This window comes from Haliaeetus leucocephalus, unplaced genomic scaffold, assembly GCF_000737465.1.
Source record: "Haliaeetus leucocephalus isolate CR32 unplaced genomic scaffold, Haliaeetus_leucocephalus-4.0 Scaffold76, whole genome shotgun sequence".
NCBI lineage: Eukaryota > Metazoa > Chordata > Aves > Accipitriformes > Accipitridae > Haliaeetus > Haliaeetus leucocephalus.
Window position 1 is genome coordinate 1,271,089 of NW_010972512.1, and position 14,197 is coordinate 1,285,285.

General features: G+C 47.7%; 1 protein-coding gene across 1 annotated transcript; it reads right to left on the reverse strand.

Moving 5' to 3' along the window:
- Positions 1-1,169: 1,169 nt before the first annotated feature.
- UHMK1 (U2AF homology motif (UHM) kinase 1) lies at positions 1,170-13,155 on the reverse strand. Its single transcript, XM_010581010.1, has 7 exons — positions 12,832-13,155; positions 9,851-10,042; positions 8,957-9,051; positions 7,951-8,027; positions 4,607-4,705; positions 3,704-3,792; positions 1,170-3,211 (listed from the first exon to the last, which is right to left on the reverse strand). Exons 1-7 carry the CDS (start codon positions 13,138-13,140, stop codon positions 3,065-3,067), a joined length of 1,008 nt encoding a protein of 335 aa, XP_010579312.1. The 5' UTR covers positions 13,141-13,155; the 3' UTR covers positions 1,170-3,064.
- Positions 13,156-14,197: the final 1,042 nt, after the last annotated feature.

The following is a 14,197-nucleotide window of genomic DNA, read 5'->3' on the forward strand; positions in this document are numbered from 1 at the left end:
CACCAGGACAGATGCCTTGGATTCAATCACCATGCACACTTCAGATACAATCTAGAGTTAAGAAATTCACAGGTTTTAGCAGGTCTGAAACTTATGCCAAGCCACCAATAGATCACTGAGACACCAGAGTGAGCTTAGCTTGACAGAAAAAGGCTTTGAAGGCAGAGGGTGAGGGATAATGATAAAATACTTCTGCTCAGAGGATCTTCTAAACCTCCCTGTACCCCACAGCCTGCAAAGGGAAGCAAGGGGCTGGATCCAGTGACAGGACAGAGATCAGCATCTTCAACTCTTGCCAGGAGGAAAATAAAAAAAAGCAGCTTTGGGATTTTTGCCCAGCTCAGTGCTCAAGCCTGGTCAATGAGCATCTGGAGAGAAAATCTGGTAGCAGGAGTTTGCATCCTGAAGATTTATTTAGCTCCTATTAAAGCAGCTGAACAAAAAAAACCCAGCCAAACTCTGGTGGTACAGCTCTACTATGCTGCAGGAACAGGTTGTAGCTCCTCTTTAAAGATTTATCCTGGCACCACTCTTTATCTTTAGTTGCAAATCCAAAGCATAATTCTGACTGAAATAGAGATATGCTTGAAAGATGACAGAGCAGCTCACAGTCCTAGACAAATGCATGTGAGAACTTAAATGCATTTAAGTTCTGCACCTGCACCCTGGCATCTCCCTGTCCCGATACTGCTATAGGTGACAGACCTCACGCCCCACACCCCAGGGAGCTCCCTAGGTCCCCACACAGGCTGGCACTCAGCAGGGCAAGGGCTCTCGGGTGCCAGCTGACAAGCACACACACAGAGCCAGCTTAATGCTGCTGACATGACAGCATTCAACACGTGAATTTCTGGGCCAAAGTACTCTCACGCCTGGCTCAGTCCACCAGGGACAACAACAACTCGGAGCTGAGGACGTCAGTCAGTACCTACCAATACTTAGAGTACTTTAAATACTGGTCTTCACATAGGAAAACCCCTCACACAGTTAATCATCCAATTCCTCCCAGACACTAAAGGTGCTTCACTGCAAGACAGTTAAATTAAAAGCAATGAATCACACGCCCCATCTACGCAAATCTGCTTTAAGCTATGTACACCAAAGTAGCATCATTCCCAGAAAAAGTCTGATCAGCAAATCATACCTTAAAACTCATTGTGGGATTTTTATTTTTTTTTTTCCTCCTGGAAAACCTACCACCTCAAAGGCAACAGAAAAATTCAAAGAGATTGGTCCTTTCGGGGGGAGTTTGGGAAGGGCCACAGTAGACAGGACTCTACACCAGCACAGAGAGGAACGCAGACTCGTGAAATGCTACAGACATTGATCTGCTGACACACCGCACATGCACGCACAGGGCGATAATCAAGAGGAACTTTTGAGTGCAGGATTCCAGGAAGTCCAGCATCAGCAAGATGCAAAAAGTAAACTGCAAGGTAATTCAGGTATTATTCCAGGGAAGGTCAGAGATGGTTCAGGGATGGTTCAGGCAGCTGCCCACAAGTATTTCAGCTGGAAAAAGAATTCACGAGGGTTCTCCTCCTCACTAAAGCTGGTACCAGGGCCACAAGCCAGAATACGCTGGTCCCCCTCTCAGTAGGGCTGTTTCACGCTGTGCTCACCAGGAGCAAAGTGCCCACCCCTGCAGGGAGAGGCTCCGCTGGCTGTATGGGTTTGCACACCCCTGGGAAACAGCCACCGCCTACCCCATGCCAGTAGCTGCGTGAGCAAGCTTCTGCCTGTGCACTGAAGCCACGTGAGCAGAGAGCATGCTCTGGGGGGAACAGCGATGCTGCTCGCCCAGGTATTTTTTTTCCCCCAAAAGCATGTGGCTGTTATCCCTGACACTGGAAAAGACCTTCTCTTGGCCAGTCAAGTCTGATGACTGACTGAGCCCTTTCCATACAGGATCTCAGATAGCCTCAGGCCCTTTGTGTAACCTGTGAAGGACCAAAAGTGTCAGTGCTTCTAATCTACAAGTCTAATGGGTTAATGCAAAACCAAAATGCACAACACAGAAAAGCCAAGCGTGGGACCTACAACAGACAAATACTTGTTCTTTCTTATAAGACTCACAGGGCAGGAGTCCTGCTGAGACACAAAGAATACAGCGTGCTGGAGCACTCCTTTCCAAAAATATCACCTAAAGACGCTTACGTATTACAGATGATTTGGCATCAGAGCTAGGGAGCATCAGTGCCAGCACAGGGTATATGCTAGAAAGATGACTCCACACGACAGGGTTTTCACATCACCTCAGGCTACAAAGTGCTTACAGGTTGTGTCGGGACTGAGGCTGGTACTGCTCTGACAACATGTAACCAACCATCAGTCCCTGCCCACCCCAGGTATACAAGCAAGTTCAGCTCACCGCAGGCAGCATCACCCACACCTCGCTGCCTAAGCCCAGCATGCCGTCTGTGCCAGGCCAGACGGACGGCTCTTCTCAGGTCGCGAAGCGGTGACAGGGTAACGCCTTAGGCTCAGCAGATCTGATTTCACTGCCTCCCTCTGCTCTACATGACATGAAGACTCAAAACTCCTCCTGGTCCAGTTTAGAGAGGATGGTGCTTCTGCTTCTTTATTTGTTACAGGTATCAACAAAAAGCAGGCAAGCCTTCCTCATCCTCCCCCACACTGAAGAAGAGCACATGTGTTATAGGAAAGCTCATCAAAGAAATCCTCTCCCTAGAGCAAAGTCAAGTGCTAAGGCCAAGACTTTAAATGGTCTCACTTCAAATGACTTAAAAACACTTGCCAAGATCTGCTCAGCCTCCCAGGCTCCCACAGTCATCACTCCTGCCACCCAAGTGCCCGCCGGGGCAAAGCCACACACCCAATGTAAACGAGCAAGCACAACACACACACAAGCACACGCTGAAAGCCATCCCGGCCTCCTCTGCACATCACAAAGCAGCAGTAAAGGTTTCAAAGCCCAGTTAAGTCCTTTGCATCTCTCCTTCACAGATGACTCAAAAGCAGGGCTAGGAAGCTCTTTTGTACATTCAACTGTAAAACATGTGAGGAAGAGGAACAAGACAACTCTCCTGATTGTTGCTACTGCCTACAGCAAGTTTTGGTACAGATATCCTCTCTTATAGGCACTCAGTGGGTAAAACGTAGCCACAACAAACTTGCCATCAAAAATCTTTCCAGTCAGCATTTTTTGGGCAGCTTTGGAATCACCAGCATTTGCATATTCAACAAAGACCTGAAAGAGACAGAGGAGAAATAGGACTTCCAGTGCAGCATGCCACTTGCCCCCTCTCGCCCCTGCAACCAGGGAAACAGTTCCTGAATGAATTTTTCCCCTCTATCCTTGGTTGAGCTCAGAGCAGTGGAGCTAAAAAAAAGGAAGGGGCTGTATCTCTGAACTGGAATTTCAACTCTTGCTCCTCATTTCTAAGGGGAGAGTGTTTGGTAAGGTGGGAGAAAGTATGATGATGCTCTACATCCTCAACGCTTCCTCTCCCATTGGCTTCTCCCCTTCCCTCCCGTATCCCAGCTCCCCTGCTAAAGCTGTTTGGGCACCTCCCAGGTTAGGCAACCTTACATAACCAGGAGGGAACCTGTGCTGTCCTTCAAGATAACCAGCTATTTATAGTACTGTCATCAGCCAGGAGATTGCCAGGAGCTGAGCAGCAGTCCTGCAGCACATGGAGCGTATGTGGGAATACACAGCCTCTTCCCTCCATTCACTTACTTGGCCTTTACCAGGATTCTCCTTTGGAATAAGCAAGGAAACCACCGGTCCGTATTTCTGACACTCCTCCCTTATGTCTTCCAGGATATCTGAGAAAGGAAAGAGCTGGTTGTCTTTCACTCTGAAAACTAGGATGAGCCAAGAAACAAATGAAGGCCAGATGAATCCCCAACAGCAGGCTTTGGAGCACATGGACAGTGCCTTTCCTTGCACACGAAGCCTGGCCTTCCAGCAGCTAAAACATTTCGGATTTGTGAGTGCCTTTTTTTTTTTTTTTTTTTTACGGCGCTTGGAGGAGGGGAACTAAAGTAGCTGCCACAAACCCTTCTTTGTGTGAGCAGAAGCCAGCTTTTTAAATTCTCATCCCTAGAGCTCTCTAACTTTTGCCACTCACATGGATTTGAGAGCAAGCAGAAATGCAAATTCCACCAGCATGCCTTGCCACCTACCACATATAGTTTTTGCTACAGTTTAAGAACTCCAATGAAATATTTCAGTTCTCTGCTGAGATCTTGGATAAGTTCATTAGCAAACTTTTAATGATCTCTCCTACTGGGCTCAAGAGTCCTGCACACATCCAGCAGAAGCTCAGAGCCACAAACACATTATGAGGTCTATGGGCATTTAACCAAAGAAGAAAATAAAAATAAACTTTTTCTTTTTTTTCAAATCTGGGATCCTTCAAGAACTCACTACAAGCTCTGCTTTCTGTCTCAATCTTTTAGTCTATCATCTGTTGGTGCAGTTGACCCACTTGGTACCAAATCTCAGCTGCGCAGCTCTTCGTTTGCTGCTCTTGCACCTGTTAACTGCTCTTCTGCTTGCTCTCGCATCCCCAAAGCCAAACAAAACAGAGTCTGTAAGATGACATTCCTATATGGAAATCACATGGCTTGCACCAACCTTCATATTCTTCTTCGCACTGCAGAGAAGCATCACTTAGAACATTTAGCAGCCTCAGCACAGGCGTGGGGAGCATCACCAAATCTTCGATATGGGGAGCTGTTTGACACCCACAGAATTAGAGAAAAGAAAAGAAATCAAAGTCCAAAGGAGCAAGAAAACAGGAAGTTGACTCAACATGCACTATCATACACAAGCACTTACTGCTCTTTGCAGTACGGTTTTGCTTCTCTCCACTATTACCTGCATTTACAGCCTGTATTCTCCCTGTTTCCAACTTATCTTCACCTATGCACTGAGACACTCTTCCAAAGGGTTCAGTGCACTCTGCAATTATACTAAGGCCAGCACCTGAAATTGCTTTTAAAATTACAAAGCTAGCAGAAATTAAGACTAGAATTATTGTCTACTTAGCTCAGATTCAGAAACTGATGTGACCTCAAGACCTATGCTAGTTGAGCAAACTGCCCCATATATATGGAGATGTGAGAAGATGATAGAACTACCCTGCAACCTGCCTCTCCTGTTACTGCCACCAGACAAGCTGAAAACAAGCCAGTCAGCTTCTGTAACTCCAATTCTTAAGCTATACTAATGTACCAGCCTCAGCTCTCTCTAAGATACCTTTCAGTTCTTCCCTAAACACCATGTAAACCTTCCCCCCTTCAAAATCCAACTGCAATGCACTGTTTTGAAGACCGTCATACAATCTTGCAACAGAAATGGGGAAAACTATTTAGTTACTTGAACAATGCAGTGCTATAGAATAAGGCATGGCCACAAGAAGGTGGCCAAAAGGTGGGTGAGCAGCGATCCTGTGAACAACTCTACAGGAGCAGAAATAAAGCCCACTGCCATGGGGCGCTTGGCTTTAGAAAACAGGCAGCTCCACGATGGCCTGGAACAGTGTACCATAGATACTGTGGAAGAAGGAAACAGCCAAGGTGGACAGACTAACACCAAACTGAGAGTCACGTCCGAGAGGACACCCAGTCCCCTAGAAACTCAAAGCAGCAGGGAGAGCGTCACTTCTCCACGGACAAAAGCTTGATTTCACATTCGTGAAAGGGGCTGGCAGGCCAGTCATGAATTTAAGATCTGGGAGCCCACCCTGCAGTATTTGGAGAGTGTTAGTGTTTTTATTTGTATTGGTAGCTACAGGAGCCAAACACAATAGCAGTACCTCACAGTTCTCCTGCTTGACAGTGACAGAGGGGAGAGAAAAGGGAAGAAATGGCTCCAATTCTCCAGTCTCAGCCTTCTCACTACGTTTGCAAGGGTAGTGGGCTATTACTTCCTTGGAAATACTTACTTTTCCAAGCTAAGCACGCAACACATACGAGGGAGCTGACATCTCTACCAGGTGCAGACAGAAGGTCTTGATTTCATAGTGCAAGAGGAAATGATAGACAAGCACACACACTATAAATCTCCTCCTGCCTGACATGGAAGAGTCCTTATGAAAAGCTTAGAGTATGAAAGGCCTTATCAGTCTAGATGATGCCCGGACAGTGCTCAGGGACAGCCCTTCAAAGAAAGGTGCTGCATTCAGATAATCAGGCATGTTCCAGCTCCAAGCAAACCTCTGGGATCATTCTTCCACAGGACTGTTAGCAACCAAGAGACAACATCAGATGAACGGGGGACTGAAAGAACATTTAAGTGTTGCCTTGGTCTTATACGCTGCCCCTTTTATTCAAGTCAGTCTGTCCTTCATTTCACATGCCTTTTTTCAGAGGGAGACAAACCAATTCCTAAGACTCAGAGTCATCTGGTCTTCCTGTAACCAACTGACAAATGCATTTCTTGCAATACCCTTCTGCCCTAGGAGGTACATTCTGCCCAGTCCCTCCACTCCTCTTCAAAGTGCCAGGTGATACCAACCACACTGACAACACAGAGCCTGCAAGCAGCTCAGGAAAGAAGTTGATGAACTGGAAAGTCAAGACTTGGCTGTAAATGACAAGGAAAGCCATTCTCAGCTGTCTTTGTTCTAAACAGAAAAACCGTGTCCAAGTGAAAGGCAATGACAGATCATTTTCTGACTTCCTAGGAAAGCAACAGTAAATGCTTCTTTGTGCAGACAAGCGTATGTACAAGTTTGGCAAAGAAGAGAACCAGCAAAGAGAACTAAGAAAAATTGAAGCTGTTATGTAAACTTGTAGCACTAACCGCAGAAGCACCTTCCTAGGTACAGTTAGAGGCCCGTGTGTTCAAAACTAGACCAAAAAGTACTGCCAATATACTGCTCCCTCTGCTCTAAAGCAATACTGGCTGCAAGGTTCAGCTATGGAAGGTGGCTTTGATTACAACAGTCCCAGTTTCTGAGATGCAAGAGCAATCTGAAAACAGGAATGAGATTGTTACCTTTGCCTAATACACAGGAATGCCAGTATCTTGACGTGACCTCAAGAGGCAATACTTAACAACCTTCACTGCAAGGTACACCAAGCAGCTTAAGAAAAGCAGGGCTAAGATTCAAGGGAAAACGCTAGCCCAGCCAGAAGCTGGATGCCTGAAGCATTAATTTATGCTGCAGAAAAGCTGAATGCAGAGCTCTTCACTGGTGTTCTTGAAAGCAGACAGGCTCTGGAGAATGCTACTGTGTTGCTTTTGGAACAGAAAACAGGGAGGGATACAAGCCTAAACAGGGCAGTCTCAGCCCATCTTTGCTGACAGCGTGCAACCCACATGGGGCGGGGTCTGGGGAAACACCACCATTTTGTTAAATTGAAGAGAAAGTGCCAGATGAAAGCAACAGTAACATCTGTCCCTGACCTACCACACAGGCATCAGAAGAGGCAGGCCAGTCACTGCAAAAATAGACTCGCACCATGAGAACACACACCGGGACTATTCGACCTGGGCAGAGGAGGCAGCAGCAGATGCTACCACCAGCCACTGCCCTAGTCACTCACATTCCTGGCTTCTGAACTGGGAAACACTTGGCATAAGAAAAACCATCCACTCACCATAAATAGCACTGCACTCTTCAAAAGCACCTTAACAGTCACAATATTGGGTAAATACCTCAGTTACTTCTGTCCCCTCAGATGAATGCTGCTGCCAATACACTCTTGGTCAGTTTGATCTGGGCAGAATTTAATGGGAGTCCAACCAGGGAAAAGCAATAGCCCGCAAGGCTAGAGGGGCAGGCCAGCACTGAGAGCACAGGCATCGCTCCGACCTGCCTGCCGTGGTACCACAGAAGGCTGGCAAGAACCACAAAGAGCAAAGGAGCAGCAACAACGCCAGAACCAGAAACAACACAATTTAGCTGCACTCTGTGCTGCTTCCAGTACATGCTGAGAAAGCCGCAAGCAGGGCTGATGCGCACAGCTTACCAAAGGGAATGCTGAAGAATGGGCTGCATAAAGCCTTCTCAGCAGAGGCTCGCTTTCCTTGGTCACAATGAAGCATGCTGGAAGAGAAGACAACCTTATGCTATTGCATGTAACACTCTGCATGAACAAATTCAACTCAGGCTGGAAGCCAGTACAGAGGAATACCCTATCTTTGGGGTGCTTATGGTACAAAGAGAAGAGTGAGAAGCACATCTTCCAATTCACAGCTGAAGCACACCAGAAGGATCCCCTAAAAGCATTTTGGGTACTTGGTACAGACATCTCAATGTCTCTCAGCACCAAATGATAGAGGTTGCTCACTTACAAGTTCACAAGGAACGCAACACCTTCCAGTTCCACCTCCCCAGGCCATTCAGCCCACCTCTCAGGCACACATGCAGTCTCACGAAAGTGATGGCACTCCAGGGAGCTCCCACATCTTTCCACAAATGGGATTCAAAGCAGCTAATAGCCCAGGGCTTGCCTGAGAACATCCCCTACTCAGCTTTACCAGTGGCCAAGTTGTGTCCTCATTCACTCTGTAGCCTCAGCGCAGAATCACAGGACAGCAAAAACAATTCCCCTCGGCAGACCTCTCAGTAGAGCGCTGTGCAAGTGCATTTGAATCTTGACAGCAGTGGAGAAGCAGCACTGTCTGCCCCCCTCCCTCGTTTCTGACAATACTCCCCTAAAGCAGCAAAGTCTCCAGTTTTCCCCAAATATAACCTCATTGGCAGGAAGTGCAAAGCACTGAAACAGCAAACGGTGAACATCATGACTGATATTCTTTATGTGCTTACTCCAAACTGTGCCAAAATCAGAGGAGCTGAAGCATCTCTGCTAATGCTTGCACTTGTTACCAGCACAGTGGCAGGGAGATTTAAACAAACAAACCAACCAACCTGTAAAAAAAAGTCTTAGGTGTCAACTGTAAGTTACCAAGAACAAGGCATGAGACTTTACAGAGCACATCTTTAAGCCACAGTTAGTAAATACGATAAGATACCTTTTGATAAGGTCTCTGAGGTGATAAGCTGGAATGGCTGAATTGACCACCCCTTCACTGGCAAATATGCGATCAATGATGGCAGAACTGTTTGTCTGGAAAGAAAAAGAAACAATGGTTAGGGAAGCAAAAAAAAAGACCAGCACAAAGCTTACAATATCCCATCATTTCTTGGCCTAGATGCAGAGGGCTCTGGTACTGTGGCATTTTGTGAAAGATCCCCAATGCTCCAGCCTCACACGTTAAACCAGCAGGCCCACATCAGATGAAGTTTTTCTTATTTGCCTGTGTGAAAGGTGGAAATTTCCACATGCAGGCAAATTTGCCGTTACTGTGGACATTATGATGCTGAAAGGATACTCTTACCGGGAAGGGGAACACAAAACAAAATTATTTCATACAGAACAGAGGACAGAGTGAGGCTCCAGGCTCACAACACAGAGCCTTCCTCTTGTTTTCTCAGCACATAGACTTACAAGAATATCCCCAAACTAGAGCTAACATTAGACTAAACCCAGCAAATAATTCCTCTGTCATCGTGCTGCTGAACTAGCTGGCAGCCATCAGCCATCCATTTCGTTCTTCCTTCTGTGCCACACTATAGCCAGCACAACTCACTCTCAAATCTTGGCAAGACACAGGCTCCGAGCACAGACTCCTGGAACCCTCAGCTTTCAGTAACCTGAACACAGGCAGCATTCAGATATGCCAGTCCCACAGGGCAGGTGGGTATGTAAGGCTCTGGAACCTTAATTCTCAAGGCAATAGGATTAGAGAAACATCCTGGAAACACTCTCTAGTTGCCGGATGCTACCTCACAAATCCAGGTTACAAACAAGAAGCAGGAGGACTCGTTTGGTGCAAGCAAAAATGCCCGCAGCAGCTCTTGCTCACCTTCCATTCCTGAGATTGGACTGTATGTTTCAGTTTCATTCCTGAGAACATTTCCAGTAAAACGATTCCCAGACTCCACAGATCCACAGCAGAGGTACACTCCGTTTCACTCTGGAGCCCTGCCTGCGCCAGGCAGTTCTGCAGTTCTGCCTCTGGAGCCCGATACCCGTCTGTTTGAATATATTTCACATCCTACGGAAGATCAAACATACACAAAAAGTGAATTTTCCAGATTGAGGTTCTCCACTCTACCCTTAAATCAGTTCACAGAGGCCCTTCAAAATGGGTCACCAAAATACTATTGCTAAATTGACAGAAAGCATTGTACAGCCAGTCACATTAGGCAGGCAGTTCAACTCGCTATACTGCTGTGTTGATGAGGAAAAAACCAAGACTGTCTGGAAGAGAAAACATCTCCCAGCAAAACAGCAGGCATCCCACTAACATCTGATCTCTCTGAAAGACAGCACTGCTGGGAGGAAGAGGCTGGATGTCACTGTGGACTGGCCCATTAACCCCTCATAAGCGCAGAAGACACTATAAGTTTCAGGATAAGGGTCAAACACCCACAACATGTTCCCACATCAGCTGCATGAGAGCACAAACAGCCCAGTCTGAACACTGAGGATCAGTAACAGCTGCCATTAGTGATGTCCTCTGGAACAAAACATCAAAAGAACGAAGCAGGCACCTAATGCTCAGACAAGGGAATTATCAAAGGCACTTCCCACACACCTCTTCCTTCTCCCTTTTGCAGCCAGAAGCACTGCAGCAATCAATACCTGCCCAGCTGCCATGACTGGCAGAGTAAAATAAAATGCGCACATACTGCCTGCTTAAAAGAAAACAGGAAATTATAGAATCACACAAGTGCTGGCTGGAGGGGCTGCTCTGAAGGTCTTTAGTCCAGCCTCCCGCACACAGCCAATACCCAATCAGTCAGCTGTGGCTTTGGCTAGCCAAGTCTTGTAAGTGTCCAAAGACATGGGAGGGCTTGTTTTAGACACACTGATGCAACTCAAGGAATGACAGAAGAATATGCAAGCCTACTTCCTGGATAAGGCACAGGACTGTGAATTTTTACCAGGGGAATATTTTCAAACCAAAATTATCTGGTTCCCTGATTGAAAATAAAGTTCACAAAAGACATTTTCAGGCAACAGAGCTCAAAAGCGTTTTATGAACTAAAAAAAAAAATTGATACACAAATTGCTTATCAGCGTTCCTCCTCCTATCAGCAAAGAGCAGAACCTCTAGCATGGCAAAAGCAGAAGCTTAGCAGCCCCACCAAACAACATCTAGAGATAAAGAAAAGACTGTGGTCAATGCCACCAGCAAAAATTGCAAGATGGAATTTCACTCCTACCATCTAAAGCATTTTGAGAGATGTAAGTCGCTGAGACCTTGCTCTATGTACAGCCGTTCTCTGTTAAACAGTAACAGCAGAGGGAAAGTTATGCAAGGATAAGCTCGGCAGAGTTGTCACAAATAAAAGTAGTGTACTCTTGACTCAGATAAGGAAATCATGCACATATGCTGCTGCCCAAGGCAGGGGTGGTGAGGGGAAGCTGACAGCCGGTGCACATTCAAAGCAGGGTCAGAAGGTTCACCCATATAGCCAGCATATTTCTGAGAATGGGCAAAAGAAACTCAGCCCAAAGATTGGAAGGAACCATAGAAGCAAATAAAACACCTGATCAACTATTACGAGACAACTCACAGAGCAAGCAGCGAAACACTGACCTGAAGAAAAAAAAATAAATCTGTATTGGACATAGGACACCAGGAGAATGTTTTTTGCTGATAGACAGCAACAGATTACCAGCATAAATCAGCGTTCAGCCAAGAACGTGGGAGAACTGAAGAACAACATGGAGGAGTTAAGAAGTACAAACATTAAAAACAGCTCCTGTACCAAAGAATTCAGAGGCAGGTCACCCACACAATCCTCTGATATTCACAGATCAGTGGGCTGTACCGTCAATACCAGGTAAACCAGTAAAAAAAGTTTATGAATTTAAAAACTATAAATGAGTGCATGGAGTAGGGACAAGCCAGGACAATGTCTGCACAGAAAAATCACACCTCATTTACCAGACTTACTGCCCATCACCCAGTGATTAAAGGCAAATTTGCTAAGAGGCTGCTTGATGAAAAAGCTTTACTGATACCCCTCATAGGCAGTTACTGAGAGAGGGAGGGGTAAAAGGAAGCTCTATGGAACAAAACCGCAGAACCTCCTGAGGCGCTCTGCTTTCATCAGAGGCCATGGAAGAGAATAAAAAGGGCAAGGACAAACTTGCAAAATCCAGTATCACCAAAACAAAAAAGTGACAGCATGAAGAGGGAGTGAAAGCCCAGCAAATGGGAAAAGCAGAGCAGAACAGGCAGATATCTGTCCGTGTCAGTAAAGAATGGACACTGCCTACCCACAGCCAGACTATGGGCTTTTGTCAACACAACGACATGGGAAAAAAACATCCGGACTTCCTGAAGAAGGGAATGTGCTGAAGATAGGATGAAAGTAAAGACAAGCACAAGGACACTGCCAGAGATAATGTGACTGACTGGGGAGGCTGATGGTGAAGCCTGGATTACTACTACATACGATAAGGGATGATAAAAGGAAATTCTACAGATCTGGGTGCTCCCACTCATCTGACCACATGAAAACTAGCAAATTTCCCAGGAAGCCGAGACACCACTTTTTTCAGTGCATCATTAACTTTGGAATTTGTGGTCATGTGTAGCACAAAGGCTAAGACATCAACAGAAACCAGAGACGTGCAAGGAGAACAGGAACACGAGCTTCTGTTTCTAGGGCCAGACAACACTTCAGCCTTTTCCAGGAAACCCTCAGCACCAGCTCAGCTACTACTCTGATCAGGTCACGTCGACTTCTACACGCATGAGCCAAAAGCGTCACAGACCCACACAACTCAACACAGAGCCAACTGCTTCAAGAGCAGCACATTCCAAACCTGATTCCCCTCTTTGAAGCTAAGTCCAAAGTCAATGAGCTTAAAGCACTCCTCCTCTGCACTCCACAGGATGTTGCGCGGCTTGAGGTCTGCGTGCACGTAGCCTTTGTGGTGCAGGAAAGCCAGGGCTTCGAGAACGTCTCGGGCGCAATGCTGGATCATCCACATGGAGCAGCCCTGGTTGCTGGAGTGCAGCAGCAGCTCGGACACGCTGATATCCAGCAGCTCCAGCAGCAGACAGCGAGACGGGCCATTCGCAGAGTAGTGGTTGGTGAACACGCCGTACAGCGTCACTACGGTGAGACGCATTGACAGGCATTGGTAACGAGCAATTACACGGTCACCACCTTCCACCGCTCTCCACTACTGCCCAGAAGACCACAAAAGCTGCAGGAGGCAGCTCCTCTATTTTACAGAGCATGATGTTCAGAGAGAGGGCGAACCAGACTTCAGAGGGAAGCAGCAAGGGAAAACCAGCCACACCACCCCTGCGGGCTTCGGAGGACAGGCCGGTCTCACAACACCCCACCAGGCTCTGCTAAAGTGATTAGGCCGGGCAGTCCTGCTCGGGAGGAGAATCTCTGGGACACGGATATGCAGGTCCCAGTGGGTAAAATGGAGGTAGTACTGCTCTTTTTGGGACATCTGCCAATCTTTTCCTGTGTGTGTCGAGGCATATTACAGCATTAAAAAGTGCTTCACACAGACAAAAAAATTAGTGTTGGGAGAACCTGAGGGCTTCCAACAGCCACCTCCGATTTGCAGGCCTCCTCCCTTCCCAGGCTCATTCCCACCCACGCAGGCAGCCCAGGGGCTCCTGCCAGAGCCGGGCAGGCGGACACGGCCCCACTGCTGCCCCATAGGCAGCGGGGCTTTTGCCGGGGCGGCTGGGGCAGCCCTGCCCATCAGAGGACTTAGGGGTACCCTGCCTGCGGCGACCTACTCTGCCTACCCAAAGGGCGATGCCCACCTCCTGCCTGCTCCTGCCCACCCTGGGTGGGGAGAAGAGAGACGACCTGCAGGCCCCCAGCCCAGGGAAGGGGTGGGGTACCCAGGAACCTGCCCCAAGGGGGTACCAGGAAGCACCCACCGCAGAGACGCTGTTTTGGGGTGTCCAGGCTAGGGGCCCTCAAACCTGCCCGCCCAGGGGTGCCAATCCAAGGGGCACATTGGTCTGGGGGTCCCTAGCCCTGCCTGTGGGGGTCAGTCTGGGGGTGAGGGAACCCACATTCCCAAAGGGGTTGGGGGTTCCCCTCCCTGCTTGGAGGGGGAGTGGTCTGGAGACACCGGTTTGCGCCGGGGGGGGGGTTGTTGGGGGGGGGGGGGGCCCTCCGTGGATGGGGGGTGTCCGCGGGGGCCCCCCGAG